Source organism: Hippoglossus hippoglossus, chromosome 5 (assembly GCF_009819705.1).
Source record: "Hippoglossus hippoglossus isolate fHipHip1 chromosome 5, fHipHip1.pri, whole genome shotgun sequence".
NCBI classification, from domain to species: domain Eukaryota; kingdom Metazoa; phylum Chordata; class Actinopteri; order Pleuronectiformes; family Pleuronectidae; genus Hippoglossus; species Hippoglossus hippoglossus.
In genome coordinates, this window is record NC_047155.1 from 6,341,874 (window position 1) to 6,366,940 (window position 25,067).

General features: G+C 43.3%; 2 protein-coding genes across 17 annotated transcripts in view; one reads left to right on the forward strand and one right to left on the reverse strand.

Annotated features, from left to right (window-relative positions):
* The first annotated feature begins 316 nt into the window (after positions 1 to 316).
* padi2 (peptidyl arginine deiminase, type II) lies at positions 317 to 13,225 on the forward strand. 2 transcript variants are annotated; one of them, XM_034584402.1, is made up of 17 exons: positions 2,594 to 2,617; positions 2,724 to 2,875; positions 4,693 to 4,864; positions 5,267 to 5,336; positions 5,639 to 5,700; positions 6,134 to 6,251; positions 6,647 to 6,796; positions 6,973 to 7,163; positions 7,552 to 7,655; positions 8,454 to 8,565; positions 9,146 to 9,253; positions 9,339 to 9,490; positions 9,601 to 9,748; positions 10,151 to 10,244; positions 10,352 to 10,431; positions 11,628 to 11,762; positions 12,184 to 13,225. In XM_034584402.1, the coding sequence occupies exons 2-17, from the start codon at positions 2,784 to 2,786 to the stop codon at positions 12,415 to 12,417; spliced, it is 2,022 nt and encodes a 673-aa protein (XP_034440293.1). In that variant the 5' UTR covers positions 2,594 to 2,617; positions 2,724 to 2,783; the 3' UTR covers positions 12,418 to 13,225. The 2 variants fall into 2 exon arrangements, with proteins under 2 accessions (XP_034440292.1, XP_034440293.1); XM_034584401.1 differs by lacking the exons at positions 2,594 to 2,617; positions 2,724 to 2,875 and adding an exon at positions 317 to 658.
* A 149-nt stretch (positions 13,226 to 13,374) lies between these two features.
* The window catches only part of si:dkey-166d12.2 (rap1 GTPase-activating protein 1), a 67,682-nt gene continuing 55,989 nt past the window's right edge, over positions 13,375 to 25,067 (reverse strand). For 5 of the 15 annotated variants that reach the window (XM_034584385.1, XM_034584391.1, XM_034584400.1 and 2 more), the window contains 10 exons: positions 22,732 to 22,863; positions 21,140 to 21,217; positions 19,724 to 19,833; positions 19,208 to 19,324; positions 17,115 to 17,268; positions 16,091 to 16,190; positions 15,497 to 15,603; positions 14,835 to 14,882; positions 14,195 to 14,727; positions 13,375 to 14,107 (listed from right to left, as the gene is read on the reverse strand). In XM_034584385.1, the coding sequence (XP_034440276.1) occupies positions 14,874 to 14,882; positions 15,497 to 15,603; positions 16,091 to 16,190; positions 17,115 to 17,268; positions 19,208 to 19,324; positions 19,724 to 19,833; positions 21,140 to 21,217; positions 22,732 to 22,863 (807 nt within the window). In that variant the 3' untranslated portion in view covers positions 13,375 to 14,107; positions 14,195 to 14,727; positions 14,835 to 14,873. Of the gene's footprint in view, positions 14,108 to 14,160; positions 14,728 to 14,834; positions 14,883 to 15,496; positions 15,604 to 16,090; positions 16,191 to 17,114; positions 17,269 to 19,207; positions 19,325 to 19,723; positions 19,834 to 21,139; positions 21,218 to 22,731; positions 22,864 to 25,067 lie in introns of all 15 variants that reach the window. The other 10 variants (XM_034584390.1, XM_034584392.1, XM_034584396.1 and 7 more) reach the window with 8 other exon arrangements.

Below are 25,067 nucleotides of genomic sequence, written 5' to 3' on the forward strand. Positions count from 1 at the left end.
TACAATGTAACAGAATTAATATGGTATTAATATAATAGATAGATAGATAGATAGACTGATTGATAGATAGATAGATAGATAGATAGACAGACAGACAGACAGACAGACAGACAGATATAGGTAACAGTTGGATGATGAACCTGATGCACAAGCAAAATAAATGTATATTTGCAAAAGACTTGTGTATTATTATTCTGACTTTTATTCCTCAGGGTAAAACCTTTATGAGATTACTGTCTTGGTGCAAACTCTCGGTGTCAGCCCCTGCAGGTTTGCCACACCCTCAGAGCTGGGGCGCCCTGCAGAAGGAGCCTCACCCACTCGTCGAGCCCAAACAGTCATACCTGTGTAATTATCCCCTGGGCTGTTCTCTCCTTTTCCCTGACAAACAAACGGAGAGGCTGCCTCGTCCTGACCTCCTTTCCAGATTTTGCAGCGCCAGGACAACAGCTCCAGAAATCCTTCAACAATCTGCGGCAGAGAAACGACCGACAATGTCTCAAGAGGTGCCACAGACCAGAGTACCTGAGTTATTTCAGAGGAGGAGAATAGGAAGCACAGGAACCGCAGGACACCACCGAACATGTCGCCTGGACACAGCGGGTCCTCAGGCTGTCCTCCACGTTGTTGGGACCACTCTGAAGACAAACCTGAGCAGGTAAACTGAAATCAGATCATCCTGCAACACACGCACGCACGCACACACGCGTGCACACACACACGCACACACAAACACACACACACACGTTTGTACTACTGTCTTAGTGAGGACACTCTTTGGCATGATGCAGTCCCTAGCCCCTAACCCTAACCATCCAAACTAAATTACCCTAACCCTAACCTACACCTAATTCTAACCCTAACCCTTGAACCAAGTCCCTCAAACAGCCCATTGAAGAAGTGAGGACCGGTCAAAATGTCCTCACTTTCCAAAACTGTTCTCACTCTGTAGGGTCTATGCCTACAATTGTCCTCACAAGTACAGGAACACACACACACACACGCACACACACACATTTCTATAGTTGTGAGGACACTCATTGGCATAATGCATTCCCTAGCCCCTTACCCGGACCTTAACCATCACAACTAAATGCTTAACCTTAAACCCTCAAACAACCCTTTGAATTTGTGAGGACAAGCCAGTATGTCCTCACAATGACGGTTTTGAACCACAACTGGTCCTCATAACTATAGCAAGACAAGCACACACACACACACACACACACACACACACACACACACACACACACACACACACACACACACACACACACACACACACACTGCCTACATGTTGTGAGTAATGATGGTTGTGGTGATAATAAGGCAAAAATATTATCAGCGTCAGATCGAACTTATGTTTGAGGTCGGAAAAAAATACACTGTAAAAAAACATAAAATGTCGTGCACAGCAAAAGTGACCAAACACTTATTGTCAGATTAAAGTATTTTTTACTTTTACCTTTTTACAATAGGTTTTTTAAAATACAGATACAAATACATATATTCACCAAATGATTTGTATTGTATTTTTTTTAAATAGAGTTTAATACAATTTAACAGTCAAGAGCATAAAGCAATGGAATAATCCTGTAAAAAATCAATATGAACTTTTACTTTATGGTTAATATTTTTAATAAAATGAATTTGCTCTATTTTGTATTTATTTGTAGCATTTACACTAAATTTAGAAGTGTCAAGTCAAGTGTTATGTTCTCTGAGATAAATGTGAAAGACAAAAACTACAACAGCATTTTTGTCAGGGTTTAATATTTTCCAGTGCGTAGTTTCCACCATTTCCAAGGTGTTTTCAGTTATTTTGTATCTCCTCCTGTTTCATGTTTTCACACTCCGTGTTCTGTTTCGTGTTTTATTTTGTAGTCTCTGTTGCTTGTGTGTTCTTTCTTCACTTCCTGTCTGTGATTGTCTGCACCAGTCCTCATGTGTTACACCTGTGTCAAATTGCCCCTGCCTTTCCTGTGTGTCTGTATTTAAGCCTCGGTTCTTCCCTTTGTCCTGGTCGGATCGTCGTCGTATGTCTCTGGTCGTATGTGTTCTCGTGTATACCTGTCCTGTCCTCCTGTCCGGATCTCCTGCCCTGCTATCCCTGTACTTCTGTATCCCGTGTCTCCTGAGCCTCTGCACCTCTGCACCCCCCCGTGTAAGCTTCCTGTATTTTCTTCCTTTTTGCTCCCAGTTCCGTGTAAGCTTCCTGTATTTTCTCCCTTTGTGCTCCCAGTTTGGTTTGTTAAAGATTCGTTTTGATTAAAATTATACCTTTTTAAGTTTAAACTCTGCGTCTGGGTCCAACTGCCCCCCACATCGTGACAATTTTTCCCCACCCTAAAGACAAACCTGTTCTCTAAATAAAGAAATGCAAAAGAACTGACCAAACAATACACAGGGGTAAGATGAAAGAGAAAGAGAGAGAGACAGAGAGAGCGACAGAAGAGAAGAGAGAGGGAGAGCTGACTGGGGGTGGACCGTGGTGGGATGGGCCACAGCCACAGACTGACCAATCAGAGGCCGAGCCTTCAGGAGCTGAGGCCTCATAATCACTTGTTGAGCTTCTGCACTGAGTCAGGAGAGTCAGTAAAGACCAGGCTGCATCTAATAACAGGAGAGTCAGTAAAGACCAGGCAGCATCTAATAACAGGAGAGTCAGTAAAGACCAGGCAGCATCTAATAACAGGGCAGTCAGTAAAGACCAGGCAGCATCTCAACAGTACCAGGACATTTATCTGTCAGTAGCAGGCTGACTGTGGGGGACGACTGCAGCCATGATCCACCCCAGGACGCTCAGAGTAGATTATGGCAAAACTACAAGAATTCTATGCGTGGTTGGCTCGGAACTCAACGTGAACCTGAACAGGTGAGACTCTTGTCCAATCAGCTATCAGTAATCATTTGTGTTGAATGAAAGCGTCTCTAATATTATGTCCACCCCATTCATACATACAAGGGTAGACTGCAGCAGGGGCTATTTTAGAAGTATTACTCAGTATAATGTGCGTCTACAATTACAAAGCAACACAAACCACATTTACATCAACAAAAATGAGGGTTAAAACCACAATGAAGGTTGAATTTACTGCAGAGTTGATGCATTACAATTTGTAACAGTCGTAGGCTTTTTGAAAAATCTTTCATTGATTATAGATTAGGTATAGATTTCTTAATCGCAAATGTATTAAATACGACTGCTACAAAGTGTAATGCAACAATCCTGCAGTACATTCAAAGAACGGTTATTGTAGTTTGTGTTTTTTTTTAAATATTGTACTGCATTACACTGAGTGGTGTTCCTAATATCTAGACTACCCGTAATTGTTTATATGTACAGGTTGGACGAAGAACATAATGATATGCCTAACCTATATCAACAAGGCTGTGGAGAAGAGCAAGTTAATTTAGCTATATCAACAACCTGTGTTTTGGTTTAACCTCTATCAACTGGAAACATCATTAACTGAATCTAAATTCTAGCTAACCTATGTCAACAAGAATGAGGAAAGGATCATTTGTTCAGTTCCTGGTGGTGTAGGTCGTCTTTTGTTTGCACTGTGGAGAGAATCAACAGTCTTCTGTTGTTGCTATCAACTGTACACTGTGCTGCCAACAGGAGAGACTTTGTTGTACCAAAGAAATGTGGGCTATACGGCTCTGCCAAATGCCAGCCGACACAACAAAGCAGGGCCGGATTAATGTGGGAGAGTGTCACACGGCACAGCCTCCCGCGGTGCTTTGGAATCTGCAACAATAAAAGCTGCATATTCAAGGGAGTGGTTTTAGTATCTGAAAGATGTGCTTCTGTATCCTTCATCCTGTCGATAGCAGTGAAGAGATCCTTCCTGATGTGAGATATTGGGGACAAAGTCCACAGTGGAGCAGGAGCCACGAGGAAGCTTCAGCAGTTCGACAAATAAAGATTAAAAATTCACTTTATGGTCATTCAGACCAAACACAAGACAAGGGCACAGTACAATATCAGTTTTGCACCCAACTCACAAATATATTTTAGAATGGTAAAGTTTCTTAAGTAGGTTTTAAAACCTATCTAAAGTAAAAATAAACAAGTCAATAAAAGAATAATAGATGAATATTGTACAAACAGACATTGGGATACTGAACGCTACTGACTGAAATTACACATATTGAATGAATAGATAGAGAGCGTCTCAGTCTGACGATTCCAGTTCTTCATTTGGTCACTTTTTTAGACGTCAGCTGTCTCTCTCTCCTCCCTTCCATTGAAATATGAAAACACACTGACTCACTCTCATGACTCCAGCCACAGCTTTGTCTTTCCACCTGTGATGACATACAAGCTTGTGGCTTCACACGTTAATGCTCTTTCTCAAGTGTATAAAAATACACATCTGCTCTTATACACATGAAACATGTTTAACCTGAGTGACACCTCATCAGTCCCTTTAAAGTCAATCAAGCTGCACCAAATTTCACACACTCATAGATATCCGTTTTTTTCCCCAATCGAGATCCATGAACAATTCCTGGGAATAATCCTGGATCCGCACCAAAATTGAATGAGTTTGGTTGTTTTGTGTTAACTTGCTTGCAAACAAACAAACGGACAGGGGGTGAAAACATAACCTCCTCTGTGGAGGTAACGTTTCTGTGTGGTGTATAGACGCAGCCCTAATAACCTGCTCTTTCTCTTGTTCTCAGGAGTGCCCCTCCCAGCTCCAAGTTCTTCTCTGTGAAGTGCACCCCCAGCGTTCAGTGCAGCATCAGCCCCCCGCCCCAGGAGACCTCACACCTCTCCCCCATCCCTCTCAATGGAAACTCAGTGCTGCTCATCAGCATGAGCCGCGCCAGCGAGCATGAAAATGATAGCAAGGTAAAGCGGCACGACACCGTTATATATATCATATTTCAATATGTGCGAGAAGTGGGACGTGAACGGCTCCAGGAGACGAGCTGACAAAAGCAAATTCAAATGATGAATATGAGTCTGTCATGGAGCCCAAAGCAAAAACACTGCATGATAAAAAAAAATTCTACATTTCAAGAGAAGACTTCTACTCTACTGGAAATATATCAAACTCAGTGTCGCCCTCCTGAAGGCATTTGTACCTTTTGCTTTTTTTGATTTTTTTAACTGATTTTTTTTTACAGAACCAGAGGGAAAGTCCACATTAAAAAGAGCTCAGTTGCAATATGCAAATCATTATCTTAAAATTTGTGGTTTCAAACATTCTCATTTTGGGAATCTAAATAATTTGTGCTTTTATTCTATTAGCTGTCTGTCCAGTACTATGGGGAGAGGACAGAGGTGTTGGGGAGAGCGATCCTGCACCTGACAGCCGTTGGTAAGTTAAAACATTAAAATGCAACACACATTCATTCTATTAAAATGTATATAAACCATGTAACAACTAATTATGTTAATAATTTGTCAGCGGAACATTAGTTGTGTGTTTAAATCACATCAGATTTCAGTCAGAACTCGTGTTTTTTAACCAGAACCATCTTTATATTGCATATATTCAGGCACAGAGCAACGTGCTCAACTGTGATATGGAAATATACTGTATATTAATAGCCTTTTGAAAACAATAGTTGTATTATGATAGGAGCCACTATCTTGAATGTGTCTGTGTCTGTCCCTCAGAGATCTCTCTGGATGTGGATGCGGACAGAGACGGTGTGGTGGAGAAAAACAACCCTAATAAGGTGATCTCTTTGTGACAGTTCAAGATGACAGCGCAAAGTTTGACACCAATGATGGAGGGATTTTCTGTTTTTGTCACTTTCTGATAAACAATAACATAACAATTTTAATGAATAGGATTCTATTTATTGAATTCACTCAGCGCTGTAGATTTCCTCATTTATTTATAGAGCTCCTGCGTCCTATTTAAGTCTTTAAACCTGTCGTGCTGCCAACTCTGCATGAGATAAGTTCTCTATACAAGCCTGAAGGGGCTTATGTCAGAGATGGTTTAAAGTTTTGCTTTGTCAACTTCCTGAATGTTTCCTTGTTTGACAGTTTAATATGCACACGTTAAAGCCCTGGAGTTCATGCTCTGTTCATGCTGTGAAACGCAGAGCAGCAAAACTGTGAATTAAATCAATTCCCGTGTCTGGTTTGTTGAAACCCTGTTAGGGCTCCTGGATGTGGGGTCCTAAAGGACACGGAGCCATCCTATTGGTCAACTGTGACTCAGAGCGGACCTATTTTAAGGAACAGGACTCCGATCAGGGCCGCATCAACAAACTGTCAGGTGAGAGAGTTTAACAGTGACTATGTTCTTCTGTATGTACCGTGAGCTTAATTACAAAAAGCCAGGCGTATTTGCTTTGGCAAAGTCAGCTGAATAAATAGGTGATATGGAAAGTTACAGACAAACATGGAGAGGCTGGGTTGATAAAACCAAGCTATCAAATGACTTTGAAGTGAACAAACCAGTAGAGCTGAAATTTGATATTATAAACAGGTGTTCATTTATGCTGCAGCTCGACTTTCATGTGTGTACCTGTGTTTGTATATTTGACCACATGCTGTCGGTGTTTAGCTTCATCACTAGAGATGAATGTGAAAAAAAAAATCACATTTAATACCTCAGTGTAAAGTCTGTGGTATTAGGGCTCTCATGAGTCTTTGTTTGGGTTTGTGCAGATCTGAAGGACATGTCACACATGGTGCTGCGGACCAGAGGCCCTGCAAAGCTCCCAGAGGGCTACAAGCTCACCATGCACATCTCGCAGGGCGACGCAGAGAGCATGAGAGTGTTCAGGCCCAGATCCCTCAACACGTCCAACGCCATAAGTGAGTAAAGACGAAAGCCCCGAAACAGATGATGCAACATGCATGTAATGCAGCCTGTTGATTTAAAGCTTCGCACTGTTTTCATCTTTTATGTTTATCCCCTTCTTAACTGTTATTTCTTTCCTCTTCCCAAATTCGGTGCCTCAGTTTTTGAATGTTGTTTCTCATTTCACCAGCGAACTTCATCTATAGCTCCCCGTTGAGGGACTATCCACTGGTGCTGAACAGTGACATCCTGTCACAGGAAGTGCCGTACCTTGGCGACAAAGCAGAGATGAAGTTTTACGTGGAGGGCATCAGGTTTCCCGACAAAGACTTCGATGGCCTCATCAGAATCAACCTCAGTCTGTTAGAGCCCATTAGTACAGTTAAGACCTGCAGCACGGCACCCACACCTTTCTCTCATCTCCAACTCCCTTTTCTGCTCGTCTGTATTTTAAGTGACTTGTATCTTAGGACATTTTATGAAGAAAAATGTACTTTGCCAAACAATCTGAAGTCAAGGTCCATAGTTTTACTTTTAATGATCTATTCAAATGATCTGGTTTATTGCTCCCAAATATCTATTAAATTTACCTTTTGAATTTGGTGATGTTCTTTGCTAATAATAAATGTTTACGAGAATAACCTTTCAGTCTCAGCAACATAAATAAACTTGGTCCAATTTTTTTCCATGAAACTGTTTACCTCAAAACAATGATAAGACTTGAGTTTCTTTAACCGTCGTTACTCAGCAGCTTCTCTTGTTTCCACAGGGTCTCCCGGAGACGCCCATTTTCACAGACACAGTTGTGTTCAGAGTGGCGCCCTGGATCATGACACCCAACACCCTGCAGCCCGTAGAGGTGTTTGTGTGCAGGTAAGAGAAGACTGATGAATAATAAAGATGAAGTTAGTTGTTGCAACAGCATAGTCTTGCACACTCACTTCAATTTGAACTCATACAACTGAGGAAATGCTACAACTATTTTTGAACAGTCACTCGCCTACTAGAAGCTTTTGGGTTGTACTTTTAAATATTTTGTACTTTTGATTGGTCTTAAAGATTTGGTTTGTTTGGTTTACCCAAAAGAATGTGGACAGTGTTGGAGTCGTTCATGCGGAAAACCATTTTGCGAAAAATACAATTATATTACTAACGTCAATTGTTTTTGTATTACTATAGAATGTAACATAGTATACAATGGAGATAGTCTTTTTGTATTGGACAGCTGAAGTACGATTTTGCCCACCAACTCACAAGACCTGCTCATGCTTCTGCATACCTGTATCTCTGTGGTCGTGGTTTCTAGCTTTCGCTTGAGGTAGTGCTAACTGCACAGTACAAAACTGAAGCAGCAATGCAATGTGCATTGCTAACATTTACTATCAAAAGTAATTATGCACTACCTTACAAGAGGCTGAAACCATATATCCTAAATCTGCTGTCAGGTATCAGTCATTCTTTTGGGCAGTAATTCTTAACTTGGCACAACTGAACCCTCGTGGGAGGATTGCCGGTTCTGAAAAACAGGAAATCATTACAATACCCCCCTTTCATAATAAATATACATTGATACCAAATCCCCAACAATGTTTTGTTTAATGAAATGACATGAAAAATTGCAACATATCTCCTGATGAAATCTGCACGTCTGCCTGTGGTTTACTTTCCCAGCACATCTGATAACTATCAGTTCCTGAAAGGGATGATGAAACTTGTGAAGAAGAGCGGGTACAAGCTGAAGATTTGCCACGAATATATGAACAGAGGAGATCGGTGGATGCAGGTCAGAAAATACATTCGCTGCAATGTAGATTTCAACTTCAACTGTCATTTGCAATAAGTTGATGTTTGCTTCTTATTCACATCTTTAACGTTTGTGAGACTTCTTCCACTTTATTCCATTGAGTTTTCTTCGTTTGGCTAAAGGCTTCAGAACTAAATCCAAATTGAATGAGTTGAAAATTCCATCTATAAATACTATGATTGTGTAATTGACATTAGTCATCGTGCGAGAATACGAGAAACTTCAGAAAGCGTCTGGGCTGTGACGAGCAAGTCGGTAAATCTTCATGAGAACAAGGCAAGTCATAACATGTGGTTTGAAACAGGGAGTACATTCACTGTGTCATAGGTTTCATAATTCTCCTCGAAACAGTGTTACAGGATTTGAGGAGAAGTTGCATTACAGCACAACTAAAAAGGAGTTTATCTGGAAACAATGAAATCATAAAAAAAAAAGAGGAAAATTTATATGAAACACAAAACTTGTACAAAGCATTCATGCAGAAAGCATAATGTTGTTATGTTAAATCTCTGATAAGAACTCAAACAGAGCAGAAAATATAACGTATATGATGTTTCAGGATGAGCTGGAGTTCGGTTACATCGATTCACCTCATCACCGGTTTCCTGTTGTTCTGGATTCCCCTCGAGATGGAGACCTCCTGGACTTTCCATACAACGAGCTACTGGTAATCTTAAAAAGCTTCCAGAATATGAAATGTTCCCGTAGAAACATGATTTTGTGTCTTATCTGATATAATTTCATATCCTCAGGGCCCTGACTTTGGCTACGTGACGAGGATGGCCAAGAGAAAGGATGTGAGCAGTCTGGACTCGTTCGGGAATCTGGAGGTTAGTCCTCCTGTTACTGTGAATGGGAGAAACTACCCCCTGGGCCGAATCATCATCGGAGTGGCTTTCCCTACGTGAGTCCTCAAGTTCCCCTGACTTACGAAGAATGTACGGACGGCTTTAGTTCAGTTCAGCATATTGAACAGAAGATTTATGAACACGTGCATCTCTTAATTTCCTTCAGGGCAACTAAAGGACGCAACATGACCAAAGTGGTTCAGGACTTCCTGTGGGCTCAGATGGTTCAGGAGCCAATCGCCTTGTTTTCTGATTGGCTCACTGTCGGCCACGTCGACGAATTCATGACGTTTGTTCCTGCACCTGACAGAAAGGTAAAGTTACCACAGTTTTAAACTGTAAAACTGAAACAATATAGAATGGCACTCAGTAGAGCTCAGACTGCACCTCCCCCAAGGCCAGTTTATTACTTGGTGGAGGTAATAAACTACAATTTCACATATCACTCCCCTGAATCTGCCTGATCCACGATTTATTAAACAAAAATGCTGATAAACGCCATCTTGCAATGTTTAAGAAAGTGGGGTAAAAAAGTCCAGGATCCATAGGATAAAAACTTTTTGGGTCGTAAGAAGAGACATAAAACAGAATCTCACGTTGCCCTTTGCTGTTACTGCTCGATAGCGACATGCTGTTTCAGATGCGGTGGCATAGTTAAAGCTCTCAGGATACGATTCAGCCATTGTTATGTTTGTCTCTTGTGTTTCTGTTCACAGCATTTCCGGCTGCTGCTGGCCAGCCCCGACGCCGGCTACAAGCTATTCAGAGGCTTACAGAGCGATGGCCACGGACAAGCCAAGCTGTTCGACGGTATAGGCCTGTGTGTGTGTGTGTGTGTGTGTTAGTGGAGAACGTCTCATTCATGAACATCATCAAGTAATTCTTCAACTCTCGCTCTGCATTTTATTCACAAACAGGTCTGAAAGAGGAAGAAACAAGAACAGTGGACGATATACTCAGTGACCTGAGTTTCCAAGCTGAAAACAACTACGTGCAGGTGAGTGGGGATGATGAAAGACAGTGAAAATCATCCAGAGTCTGAGAATGTTGAATATTTCATTCTGAAACCACAGGCAGTGACATGCTGCTGTGACAGCCTCCTCTCCATAGCGGGGCTTTCCACAGGATTTCAGAACCTGGCTGCAGGGATTTGTTCCCATTCAGCCAGAGGAGCCTGTCACAGATGTTGGGCGATAAGGCCTGGCACAGTGTCAGCGTTTCACTTCATCCCACAGGGGTTGGATGTGTGTAAAGTTACGCTGGTGCGACATGAGGATTTCCCCTTTTTTACCGGAACTAAGCGGCTAAATCTGAATCATGTAAAACAGCCCCAGACCTTTTATTCCTCCTCCTCCTCCACCAATCTTCAAAGCTGCTACCAAACTGAGTTGCCATCTGAAAACCAGGGAGAGAAAAGGGACCCATCACTGATACCTCACCAGCTGACAGATCTCATGCTCTTGTGAGCTGACGTTGTTTCCAGAGGCAGTTTGTCATCTCCATTTCCCAAGTTACAAACTCTTTTTACACACCAGCTCCTGTATGTGAGAACACAAACATCCAGCTCTTTAGTAAAATGTTCCCGTGAGCCCAAATGCGACAATACAGCAGGAGCATTTTTGGAGGACTCGCAGCGACTGAGAGGGAGAATACAAATATCTCAGGATGAATGAGAGGAGCCATGCTCGTGGAAGACGGCGACAAAAAGCTTGAAAAGAGAAAAAAGCTTTTTCGTGAGCCGGTGCCAGTTTGAATGTGGCTGTAAACAAAAACACTGAGCAGCAGAAGTTCTACGTCAGGTCCCGACTCCTGCATCTTCTACCCAGGCACCGCTCCTCACTCGAGTGTTCTGGGCGTTTCCCTGTTGTTGTGAACTCGTCTGACCTGGACAACCTCCTGCTGCGTTCTGCATATGTGAAAGACAAACTGATTTCTGAAACTTTATCCCCTTGCGTCGCCTACTGCTCCGGAGCAAGTTGTTTTAGCTCAGAGATGTTTGCACTTGAAGTGGACCAGGGTGAATTTAGCAATGCAGACATTTGACAAACAGAGATGTTGGAGAGATGAGTCACGGAGCTCTGCAGCTTGGGCAACATTTTTTCTGAGCAATTATTTGTTTTCAGACTGTTGAAGATAGTTATAGTGTGTTGTACAATACGTTGACTGCATATTTGTTTTCCTTCCTTCTCCCAGAGCTGCATCGACTGGAACAGAGACGTCCTGAAGAGAGAGCTGGGCCTGGAGGACGAGGACATCATTGACCTGCCGATCCTATTCAAGCTGACTGAGGGGCAGACCCACAGAGCAGTGGCGTACTACCCTGACATGGTGGGTTCAGACTTAATATCTAGCTGTGATCCCTTACAAATGGTTCGAATCCCACATCGGCCAGAGTCTTTCTTTGTGGAGTTTGCATGTTTTCCTAGTGTCTGCGTGGGGTTTCTCTTACAGTACCTCCTCTTACAGTCCAGAGACATGCAGACTGGGGTTAGGTTAATTTGAGACTGTAGGCATAAGTGTGTGAGTGATACGCGATACGCTGGTGACCTGACCAGGGTGAACCCCTCCTCTCGCTCAATGTCAGCTGGGATTGGCTCCAGCCCCCTCATGACCCTTAAAGGATAAGTGGCATAGATAATGAATTTACCGTTTCCTAATGGTTGTTTCCGATGTAGGAGGAATGAAAGCACTCATTAGTTAGAGATAAGCACTACTGAGGAGTCATATCATCGTGTTCATCTCTTTCCAGGTGAACATGATCGTTCTGGGGAAAAACCTGGGCATCCCGAAGCCCTTTGGCCCCAAGGTGAACGGTCGCTGCGTCCTGGAGGCGGAGATGTGCTCGCTGATGGGGGGGCTGGGCCTCACCTGCACCTTCATCGACGACTTCGCCTCCTACCACAAGCTGCTGGGGGAGGTGCACTGCGGCTCCAACGTCCGCCGGGAGGCGTTCGACTTCAAGTGGTGGAACCTGGAGATGTGAACAGGAACTGAGCAGTAGATATAGACGGAGGAAAGTTGTGACGGGGGGAATAGCGAGGGTTTGCTTTTTCAAATATAGTTTAGAGAACAATAGTATATTGAGTTTACTTAACGTTGGACGGGAATAGTTTTTTTTTGTAAGCGCCTTTCTTACCTCTGTGTCTTAAAATCATGCAAGTGCCACTTTCATCAACATTTCGTTTGCAGAAAAAAATCCCAGAGAGGTTTGATGTTGTGCATCTTCATATTTATTAAACCTTTTCATTTGCTTCATTTACAAAAAAAGGATGTACAGCAATATTTACAAATCTTTTGAACACGGGCTTAAGCAGACTGTTGACAAGAACAGAATTACAATCATTTAAATCAAGCACATAGAAGATTCACTTCCAATGTTTTTGTGGTTTGGATCGACGTTGGCTTAGGACAGTGTTAAGCAGTTAGATGAATGGACCACATAGTGTGCTATAATATTACACAGCCACAAGAGGGCATACTTCATCTACTCAAGCATTCCTGAAGTCCAGACGAAAAATCATTTGATCCAACATACTTATATTTAAAATCAATGCTATAGGCTGTAATACACACACACGTGTAATTATTACCAAAATATGCCTTTTTTTTCTGTGGAGTCAAATGCGAAATGTTTTTGTTTCTTGTGATTTGTGGCTTTTAACAGATTTTGGTCCAGTGTCTTCAAACATTTCGTACTTTCATGTGCAAAATGTAAATGCTTTTGCTGATTAACTAAAGACAATAAATCTCATGTCCGCTTCAGTTACACAACTGAAATAAAACAAGTGAACGAATCAGTTCTTTCCTTCACAACAAACGAAAAACAGGGGGAAGCTCGTCCACTCGAAGGAAACGTGAGCTGCTTCACACTTCACGCGCAGCATCACTGTTGGTGAGAGCAGACGTGTACGTACGACTGCATGTCCGCCTATAGTTTTACATTCAAGCCCAGCCGGCAACGCAGTGCCTTTTTAAATATGACCTTTACCTCAGAGCAGCTCGCGCGACAATCATAAAGGCAACGTCAAGACCAGTCACAGTGTAATTCATGACAAGTCATGTTTCTCAGCAGGTCAGCATCCGGGGGGAAAAAAACCGTAGTGCTTCGGTCATGTACATACACATCAAACTTTACAAATAAAGTAGGGAAACTGTGGCGTTTGGCTCCATCAGCAATGTGGAGATGTGGCTGGTTTCTTCCCTTAATAAAAACACAAATCACAGGGGGATGGCACCAGTGTACAGGAGGAGAGGTTGTCTTTTTTTTTTTTTTGGCAAGCGGATTTACACCATGCACAGTACCAATAAAACACCCGTACACAGACATCAAATCAACAAGTGGGGTGTGTGACAGAGAGCATTGGGAGCAGAGTTCTAAACAGCTTGAAGTAGGACGGGAGGATGCATGTTGCTGGTTGGGGCTCCACAGTAATTCTGTTCATATTTATATAGCATCATCACAGTCTGTTTTTCTTGAACAAAGAAATTTCGAATGGTAAAAACTACAGACACATTTTCTGTGGCGTATTCCAAGTAAATGATGCTTATGCAGCCACCAACAGCAGCATGGTCATGTACCCTCCATCGAAAACATGAGGAATTAACAACCAATATTCACCGCAGGATACTCAGAAGAAGAGGAATAGATAATAAAACTAAAACATGGCCTGACTCTCTCTCACACACACACACACACACACACACACACACACACACACACACACACACACACACACACACACACACACACACACACACACACACACACACACACACACACACACACACACACACACCCGGTACAATATCACAGTGGGATGCAAGGCTGACATTAAAACACATTTCCTCTCTAGTGCAACGCTTCTCTCTACAGACCCTCGGCTTCTCCTCTCAAGAGTAAACCCCCTGTTCATCAATTTCTGAAAAGCAGACACGACATTGGAGAGGGGCAGTTTACAGAAAGAATCAGGTCTCAGAGCTCAGAGCTAATACTGGCCTGGAGAGCGAGCAGGCAGACATACTCTGCTAAGCCAGCTGACACGTGACAGTCCGTCAGCCAGAGGTGGTGGTGGAGGTCTCTTTGTGTTCGCCTCAAGCGTTTAAGAGGGATTCCACGTGGAGCTGGAATGAGGGCGACAGGTAGGAACACGTCCGTGAAGCTGGATGTCTCGTCGTGACAGGTGGCAGATCCCTCGGTCTCCTGTTCGGGCTTCTATCTGCTCCCCTTCTGCATCAGTGGTGGAAATCACCACTGCCCTCTGCTCATTTTTGGCAAACGCCTCTAATGGTAATGCTGAGACGAAGGAGAGAAGATGAGATTTCGTAGATGAGTGTTAAGCAGAAGTTCAGGTCAACTAAAGCTTAGGACAATGCTGTTAATGAGCTGAGAATAAGACTAACCTGAAAATGGACGTCGATGTTGTTTCATTTGGGTTGAGGCTAACAGTTCTGCAAACAGGCAGGAAGAGAGAAACTGTTAATATCAACAAATGAAGCTGAAGTCACCAAAGTTAAACTTCACCCGAAGCCACGCTGCAGATTTGCTTCCCCTCAGGATGAACTGAAACAACCTCAACAGGTCACATTTTAAAGATACACGGTCTGTTTGTGGAAGTTATAGGAACAAGTGAGTGTTTGGTGCTTCTACTCAATAAATGACTTAAAGGTTCAGTGTGTAGGATTTAGTGACATCTAGTGGTGAAATTGCATGTTGCAGCTGAATGCCCCTCACATCACCCTCCCCTTCCAAACATGAAAGAGAACCTGTGGAAACCTTCAGTTGTCATACAAACTCAAAAGGTGTTAAGTTTGTCCAGTTTGGGCTACCGGAAAAAACATGGCTGCCTCTGGACCAGCTCCCGATATAAATATATAAATAAACAACAATTCGTACAATTTAGATGAAACACACTGGTAAAAACATTACTACGATTATTTTATATTCAATTTCTGCCAATAGATCCCTTTCACCTAAATCTTACACACTCATTTCTGTGACTCTGTGAAACTATATAGTGTCATCTAATGTCATTTAACGTCCGATGCCAAGCCCTTTGTCTCACCGACGAGGACTTCTGCTCCTGCGGGGGGCGCTCCATCTTGGGCCTGCCGTCTGTCCCTTTTGGCTCCGACGTCTTCGCTCCATCCGCTTGCTGCTCAAGACGAGAGGCTGGAGGAAGGCGACAGATGTGTGGCTGTCACAGTTAATAAACTCAGGCACAAAATGCTGCCAGCTGTTCCAGCGGAACAAAAAAGAAAATATTCCAACATGCCAAAGATTAATGTTCCAGAGTGAATCATTAGTGGGAGAAAAAATGTGCAGAGTCAAATAAGTTGTGCAGGAAAGTTTATCAAGCTGGAGGCACATTCATTCATTTAAGAGACGTTGCCATCCTTTGTTTTCGTGCAGTTACACACAACGGGCCTTCAGTTGTTGGCGGCTCCACTGGTGCAGCTGGTTTGTCACTTAAGGCTGCTTCGATATTAATTGCTCAGGCAGCTGAGAGGGTTATTCTTACATCTGCCCCATCTAGTTCCCCCCCCCCCCTAGATACCCTGAGTATGTGACACCGACCACCTTTTGATAACACGCCTGCTTCTCACACCTGCAGGCTGTTACTGGCCCAGTAACGGGAGTCATTCTCTCCTGAACTCACCTGGAAAACCTCCCTGGCTGGGGCTGCTCACACTGTCCTCCGCACCAGAGCTGAACACAAACGAGTCTTGCTTGAGCGGTGTACCACAGGACACGCTCTCCTGTAAGAAGGGTAGAGACACTCCAATTTACTTGGGCAATGTTACAGCTCATTTATTTGGCACAAGACAAATATTTATTGCAGATACTATCAGCAGCCAGGAAGAAAGTTGTAACACGTTAATGGTTCCAGTCCGAGTCTCCAACGAAGACTGACAGGATCGGTACTGAAGTTCAAACCATGGAGAGAATTAGCTTTTCCATAAAACTACGGATTGACAAAGACTGTACAACCAGCTCTGCTCCCAGTAGAACTACATTCACCAATTATGGACCAACACTGGTTTAACTCTCTTAACTGTGCAATATTCATTGTGTCTGTGCAATACAAAGGCTTACGTCCAACCCATTCCACTGTATATATTCTCGCATTGTATATATTGTTTTTCAGTGTATGTTTTAGTCTTTATTCCATTTATATCTATATATTTTTATTGCATCCTTATTTATTATTACTTACTGATGTATCTTAACTGGCCTCTTGCAGCTTTAACATCGTATAAAGGATTATCTTATATTGTGCACTTGTGTTATCTTTCATAAAGTTGTTACCGTACACGCAGACAGTCAGACCTCATAGCCGCAGCTCTCTCTCTTATGCCAGAACTTGTCTTTCACTTTAGTCTTCGTACCACAAATAGCTACCGCAGCTCTACTCTCTGACTGTATTTGCATTTTTATCTTTTTTTTTTTACTCTGCAATACATTTTGGGACCTGTCATTTCTGAGATATAGTGACATCCATCAAACGCTCTCACAAATAGATGATTTTTCTTCCTCACAGTAAAAGTGTCGAGTGGAACCACAAATATGTCGCAGGCTGTAAACAGAAGCTGTCGGCTGCTTTTGGTTTAGAGAAGTGACACACGCCCGCATGTCTGCACTTCCATTATGTGTCGTCACCCTGTCTGTCTGCCTCCACCCACCAGTCCGGTGTCGTACTCCTCCTCGGCCTCCTCCTCGTGCTCCTCCACGACACTGGCGAAGCTGCTGGCGTTGGAGGAAGAGCGGGAAAGGTCCTGCGCCTCGGGGATGGATGGCGCCCTGTAACACATCGCCAAACTGCACACCTGGGTCACTCTGAGCGCACAAACACCCGTGTAACATGCATGCACAGAACACCAATCCACTCATTTGTGCAGCAGCAGTCAAAATATCTCTTGTCCTTCCAAAGAACGAATAAATTGTCATCTACATTTCACAGCCCGTCTTTCCCTCCGGTGACATTTTCAGGGGAAGCGACAGCTGTGCCTTTGCTACTTTGTGCCACGTAATATTTTAAAGGCGTTTGAATAAAGCAGCTCTCTGAATAAGCCATCGCTAGTGCTGAGTGAGACTGGGATAAACAGAATATACACGTAATAGAATTTAAAAAAAAACTTATTTTGCAATAACAGACAGACAACCTCAGATGCAGCCTTTAAAGGGGACATAGCATGCAAATTCCACTTTGTTAGTGCTTCTACAGGTTAATGTGGGTATCTGGCATGTCTACCAACCCAAAAACTCTGGGAAAAAAACACTCGCGCGTTTTGTTATGGTTCCTCTAAGTCAGAAACGTCATGCTTGAGCGACTCGATTGAGCTTCCTGGGTTTTGTGTCGTAACAAGGCACTGGAAGTCTCCCTACATGGTCTTGGCCCACCCCCCACCTCATCCCCCCGTCGCCCCCCCCCCCCCCCCCCCCCCCCGTCACGCCGGGTTTACACCGGACGCAGCGAGGCTGCGAGGCAGCGCAGCGCCGTTCCCAAGCGCGCAGCTCTCGTTCACACGGGACGAGCATTTCTCCGCTGGTCAGCCCGCGATTCACTCACATGTGGCATTTGTCTGGATCGTTGGGACTGGGAGGCTGCAGCAGCTGCTCGGGAGCGACCGCTCGCTCTCCCATGCGTGAGCTGGAATTTGTGTCAGCGCCACACAGCCAGCAGTGTGGAAGACTTCCGCAGTGTTCAGCACTACTGTAACACCGGCCAAACACACCGAGCCCCCCCACTCGTTACGCCGGGGTACACCGGACGCGGAAGCGCCGCTGCGAGGCTGCGAGGCAGCGCAGCGCCGTTCTCAAGCGCGCAGCCGCCTGGCTGTTCACACGGGACGAGCATTTCTCCGCTGGTCAGCCCCATAGACTGTATATATAAGGTCAGCCCGCGATTCTGCTTTCTCCGCTTGTTGTTGTACCCGTTGAATGTCGGGGTTCGGGGGTAAATGATGGTCTTCATAGCCCCCCCCCACCCCTCTCTTTCTCTCTCTGTCTGTCTGCTTGTGTGCTTGTAGTGGATGGGCAGAGGGGGACATTTAATTATGTGATTGGGAAAATTAAAACTCCAGGACAACAGAAGGGGAATACAAAGTATGGGATGCATATTTGATAATTTATATCATATAAAATATGTAATTTATATCGTTTAAAATCATGGGGGGAGAGAGGGGAGGGGGGAGCTGGCTCATTAGCATTTAAAGGAACAGGCACTCAAAACAGGTCACTCTGTGGAGGGCTGTTTTATACAGAGTAAAAAGGGTGCTGTTTGAAATGATCCTTGTGGTATTTTGACCAAAGTATGTTACAGACATTTCATTAAGACCCCAAGGAACCATATCAACTTGTGGTAAAATGGGCATGCTATGTCCCCTTTAAGACGGTGATTTGCTGTATGTAAAAAGTGCTATGCAGAGAGCTTTCATGGCAGTTTCTTAGTGAGAATAAATGAGTTTTATCTTAAGTAATCTCAAATGGCAAAAATATGGCACATGTGAAGATGACGCCTGAACACAACTGCTCAAACCTCTCTAACTTTTCTCTGCGTCACTTTATTAGAACAAAATCTGGAGAATCTGGATCACAGTCAAAAAAAAAAAATAACGTGACTTTGGTGGTTTGTTTTATAAAAAATGACAACCAGGGCCGTGAATCATGTGACAGAGTCGCTGCTCCAAACTGTATAAATGCTTTCCCTATACCAAACCTCTAAAGGCGTCGGACACCACCGATAATTCATGAGTGTAATTCAAAAGATAGTCACCTGTTCCTGGGGGCAGGAAACTCTGGAGAGCTGTGATTGGACGAGTTGTCTGATCTATTTTCCTGCCACATGTGGCTGCAGTCGGACGACCTCTGGGGGCTGGGCGACACCTCCCGGCTTCAGGACAGGGACGGAGACATGGAAATAAATGTATTTTTACTTATCCCATACTGTAACATACTGAAATCTGTGAGTGCAGATTCACACGATGTGAACACGAGCTGTCGGATGTGAAGTAAAAAACTCTGACGTACTATTCTTTCCTCAATAAAGACACACAGATCATATTCTATATTTCATAGTGTTATAAAGCTGCAGTCATGTGGTTAAAATGTAGAAATGAAAACAGAAGCACAACAAATCCTCTGAATCCAAACTGCCCTCCAACAGGAGCTTGTACTTTACACCTCTAATATCTTATTTCTTCTTTTTAATGTCCCTGCCTCCATCTGTTGCGAACACTATTTGCTCGTCACCACCCACTCGCTGCTGATCAGCTGTGCTCCGTCCTCTCACCTCCTCTCTTGGACCTCCTGGATGTTCTCGATGCCAATGGCGCTGCTGCGCCGGGAGCTGAAGGGCCCAGACTTTTTCCTGGTTGGGCTTTTCCCAGGAATTATCAATGACTGACAGTGGGAGAGGAGAGTCAGACACACTGCAGGTACAGTACGAGCTTCTCACAGCCACAGTATGAATGGTATGCATGATACAGTAGTGAACAGTACATGTAACATGAGCTGCAAAGGAATTACGAACTGATGGCTTGATATATCCTGAGATAATGTGAGGACACATCCTGCAACATGTTTTACAAAACCACGATCCACCCCCTTCATGCAGGAACTGATTTTATATTCTATATTTTCTGTATTTCTCTCTTAGAGGCGTCTCCTTAGGTGTTCTGTTTGTTTTTTTATTTCATGTAGAGACGTCGGACTCTGTAGTTTAACCTTCAAATGTCACACTGCCAATTTACGATGCTGTATGATTCAGCAATGAAGTTTATTTACCAGGGTTTCTGCAGGTTTCAACCAGGTAAAATGAAACTCTTTTTAAGACCATAATTCATGGTAAATGGTAAAATGATCTGTATTTACATTGCAATGTTCTAGTTTTGATGAACACTCACAGCGCTTTACAGTACACTATCTTCTGCTATTCACGCACAGCCGACAGGGGCAATTTGGGGTTCAGTATCTTGCCCATGGACACTTTGGCATGTGGAAGACTGGGATTGAACCACCGACCTTCTGGTTAGAGGATTACCCCTTAAAATTGGTTTTAAATCAGAGACGGAGGGTATCCATAGTCCCCACAGCCAAGGTGAATGTACTGAGATCAATTCTGACCAAGGTGTTTGTAGACGATCAGTTATCAGTTCCATATTGGTCTTTTTTGTAGTTTTATTAAAGCGTGCTAATATCTTATCATTGAGGACAAACTACAACACACGTAGACACTACATATGATGCATACCGCCAAAGTAAAGCAGTGTTAAATGGATGTTAACATAATTAAGACCTAAATGTATTTATAACCTAGTACCAGTATTTTGACGTATTAAGGCCTTAAATTCAGATTATTGACTTTAAGAGCCTGCAGAAACCCTGGATCTCTAATCTCTAATTTCTCTTATGGTGTTTAGGAGCAACATTTCAAAGTAAAAGAATGAAGGAATTCATATAAGATTTGGTGTTATGGAATGCAAAATGTGGAAAATCTGCCCCAATATGAAATATGTAAATAAAACAGGGTTTGGTTACTATGTGAATTAGTGAAATGAATGATGCATTCACAACCATACTCAAACAAATGTCATTATAATATATATATATATACAAAAAACCCTTACAGGCATAACACTAAGAACAGAAACACTCACATTTTAAAAAGACAAACATATCAAACAAGAAGAGAGAGTTATACATGAACCTCTTCTATTGTTCCTATCCCTATGGCACTGCCTCGACGTCCATATTTACTGGGACTTTTCCCTGGGACAAGCAATGACTGAGCCACACGAGACAGGGCGAGGGGGGAAGCAGAGAGAGACAGGAGATGATAGATTGAAAAAAGCAAGAGGGGGGGAAGGAAAAACAGAAAAGAACACATCATAAGAATCTCATGCGCACGGCACAACGAATTTAAACAACAAGGTGCAAAAGGAGCCTGAAACAGCAGCTCACAGCGTGAGATAATACAGAGACGACATGACATTGAGGAAACAGTGAGAGGCTTTTCAGAGCAAATGCCGGCCGGGGGTCCAACACAGGAGGATGGACAGCTTCTGCTCTGAGGGCAACAGGTCTGTGTCGTGATGAAATTCAGAGGGAGAGAAGAGCGGCGGCAGAAACATCTCACACAAGCACATCAACGGAAAACATGAATGCAGTTGCGGTCACGTTTTTTTCCCGGTTGTGTTTTGGCTTTAGAAGTTGTGTTTGGACTTCTGCAGTTGGGTTAGGGTTAGTTGTGGCTTTTAATAATTATAACTTTATTTGTATTGCACTTTTCAATACAAGTAAAGTGCTTTACAACAAACAATATAAAATTCACAAACAATCAGAGTCAAGAAATAATAATAATACAGACACAAATAATAAAAGTCAGACATCATACGACAAATACGGCAAAGGCTCTATCGCTATCTTTTGCAGTTGCGTTGTGGTTGTGTGGTGGCTTCTGCAGTAGTGTAGCTTCAGTAGTCGTGTTGTGGCTTTTCCGTTAATGCTCTTCTGTGAGTCATCTCGTCCCCCTTGGGAAAAGGGGCAAAGAGAACTGGCGCAATCCAAAAAAGGGCGTAGCTTCTAGAAAATGTTTGGAAAAACTTTCCGAAACGGGGTGAATCTAGTTTCGATTCAAAAATACAGTCAGTAACCGAATTATTTGCAAAGTAAAACGCATCGAACCCCGTTTTTGAAAGAGATACAAACAGGACGGTGGGCTCCTGACAGTTGTGGCGCTGGCCATGCATGTTTTCCAGCCGCACATGCACAAGGCTGCAGAGAAAAGTTATAACATTTACGGGAGGAAACATGACTGAAGCACATTGGGGAAGGGAGGGAGTCTGGGTAATCAAACAGCTGCTACACTGAGCTCACTTCAGGTCTCAGGTCTGAGACGCTACAGACTCACAAACACTCGTATCTAACTTTTGCACTGAGGTGACTAAGACTCTCTCAGCACATGAATGAATGAAATGCTGAGGATGAATTGCGACGTTAATTTTCAACACAAAGAAACAAGAAAAACAAGCAATTAAAAGGAGCAACATGAGTCATAAATAGAAAAAAAGACAATCAGTGAAAGCCACTTTAAAACAAAGCAAGAGTGAAATTAAAATGTGAGGACTTAATGAACATAATGATGTAAGTCAGGTGCCTTAATATGCAAAAGGAGTAACGCTCATATGAAAGAACAGGGGCTGAGGAGTCTGTGAACAGACATAAATATATATACACCATCGTCCTGAGTGTACGTTGTGTGTTAGGTGGGCATCATGTGAACCAAAATGGCTTACTTACAATCCCTGGGGTTTTGGGGCTCTCTGCGGGATTGTGGGTAAAGCTGCCACTGTGACTAGTGGAGACTGTGTGTGACTTCTTGTTACTGAGGCCCATGGCGTCCATAGACTGGCTTCTGCTGCGGATGACCCGCTACAGAGAGAAACGAGGAGATATGTTGTCAGTGGATCCACCGGCGTTGTGTGGAAACGCGACACACTGAGGGATATGTTTACCTTGACCAGCACGTAGAAATTAATAAAGATTATTGGTACTGCAGTGGATGTCTTATCTATAATATCTTTAAAATAGATGTTCTTTGTCCAAAATACATTTAGCTAAGTCCCAGTAAGGATGTAACAGCTATGCTTCTGCGTACTAAAATATATCTTTACTATATTACATATCCTGATATACTTCAGGTTGTCAACAACTGGGCAAATTTGAATAATAATATTAATTTGAAGTGGATCAAATGTGAGCTTATACATGATTGTGTGAGTATTTGTGCATATTTCTTTATGCAGGACTATGTTTTGAACACTCAGGGGCAGTGCAGGTCAACAGGCAGCAGGGAGAGGCTGGGTGACAGAACTGAGGGTCCATAAAAGGTCGAGGAGAGTGTGTAGGTGTGCAGCGGAGGAAGATGACGTCTACGGGTGGAATCTGGAGTTGGGTTTTGTTTTTGTCATGGAAGGGGGGAGTATGGAGCAAGGAGGAGTAAGGAGGAGCAACAGTGAGAGGAAGTGGGAGAGACAGCAGCAGTGAAATCTACACAGTGAGAAAACAGCAGATGGAGAAAGTGAGAGTGGGAGATCTTTGCTGGGTTGAATTTGTGGAGGTGTGAAAGAGAGAAAGAGGCCCAGGTACGAACACCTGTCCTGAGAGATCTGATCACAAGTGGACAGTGTAAAGTTCATCTGTTCACACCTGGTGTTGAAATGCGTCCTGAATGTGTCTCCTACGACCACGTGGGAGGAAATTGTTGTTTTAACCAGTGTGCATTTCAGATGTGTCAGATGACAATATGAATAATAAAGGGAAAGATAGCTAGCGGAGTCAGGAGGGGCTGAATGAATAAATGCGCGCAACTTTGAAGAACGATTGACCAGTTTAAGAAAAGTGTAAGTCATTATCTGGTGGTCAGTGTAGATATTGTGTCAGTGGCCATAAACTAACATATAATAGCACATATAAGCCGAGCAGATAGAGGCTTCCTCCATACTGCTACGTTTTAGTGTAAAAAACCTGCATCAACTACGGCTACGCTTAGTGTCCACACTTCTCCAGAGTTTTAGAGCTGCTAAAACGGAGAAGTTTGGAAACACAGCCGGCCCCTTTTTTGTTTGAAAACTCTGGGGCTGCGTTCTAGTCTAGACAGGTAGAAACAGAGATATCGCAAACGATCACTTAGACACTCACAACCGTTTGCTGATTGGATCTTTTTGGTCACGACGTAGCCTTCGCGGGTTCGTCAGGCTCCTATCACATGACCGGATGAAACAACTGGCTACCAGGGTAGAACGCAACATGGATAATCAGCATTGCTGACCCTGATGTCTTTGCTAACAGCTGTTGTGCCATTAAATTCTGCATTTTACAAGGAGATGAGTTGTTATTCAAGCAATCTGCGACAATTCCCATGTTGATATGTGCTCTTAGGTGTGTTGGGGATTAAGACTTATACAAAAAGAAAAAGCTTGTTTGGACAGAGATCGTTTTAGTTTCGACATTTTCAAACAAAAACAAAGTCGTTTGGATGTAGCGAGAAAGGGAGAGTGGGAAATGTTTGCTCGGTTAAAATTGTGGAGGTGTGAAAGAGAGAGGCTGAAAGATGGCTCTCGACAGGTTGAAAGAAAAAGAGAGGCAGGACTTGCAGACACATTTATAGATGTAGTGCATGGAGGAATGGAGGAGAGAGATGGATCTAAAGAGAAAACAGACACTGTGGGAACTGTTGGTATATTTCTCTGAAGTTGCAAAGAAAAATAACAGAGAGCAAGTCGGCGACACAGAGAGAGAGCAGAAGAAGAAAAACAGCGCAGGGAACGCTGCCCATGGGGAGACATGCAATCTGCATCATCAACTCCCTAATGAGGGGTCATTAAATCGTTCATCAGGCACACACAATCACAGCTTCGACTGCCATGCCTCAGCGGCGGAGCTCCACAACCTTAATGGTCATTGATGGAGCACTCTCAGTCAGAGCAAAGTGCCTTTCACACACAACAGCTTCAAGAAAAGAAAGAAAAAAAACTCCCCACACCATCATGTGAAAACACACTGAGTTCAGCAGTCACAGCCAAGTGAGGAAATCAAATGCCACAGGACTGGTCCTTTGAGATACTACAAATTTT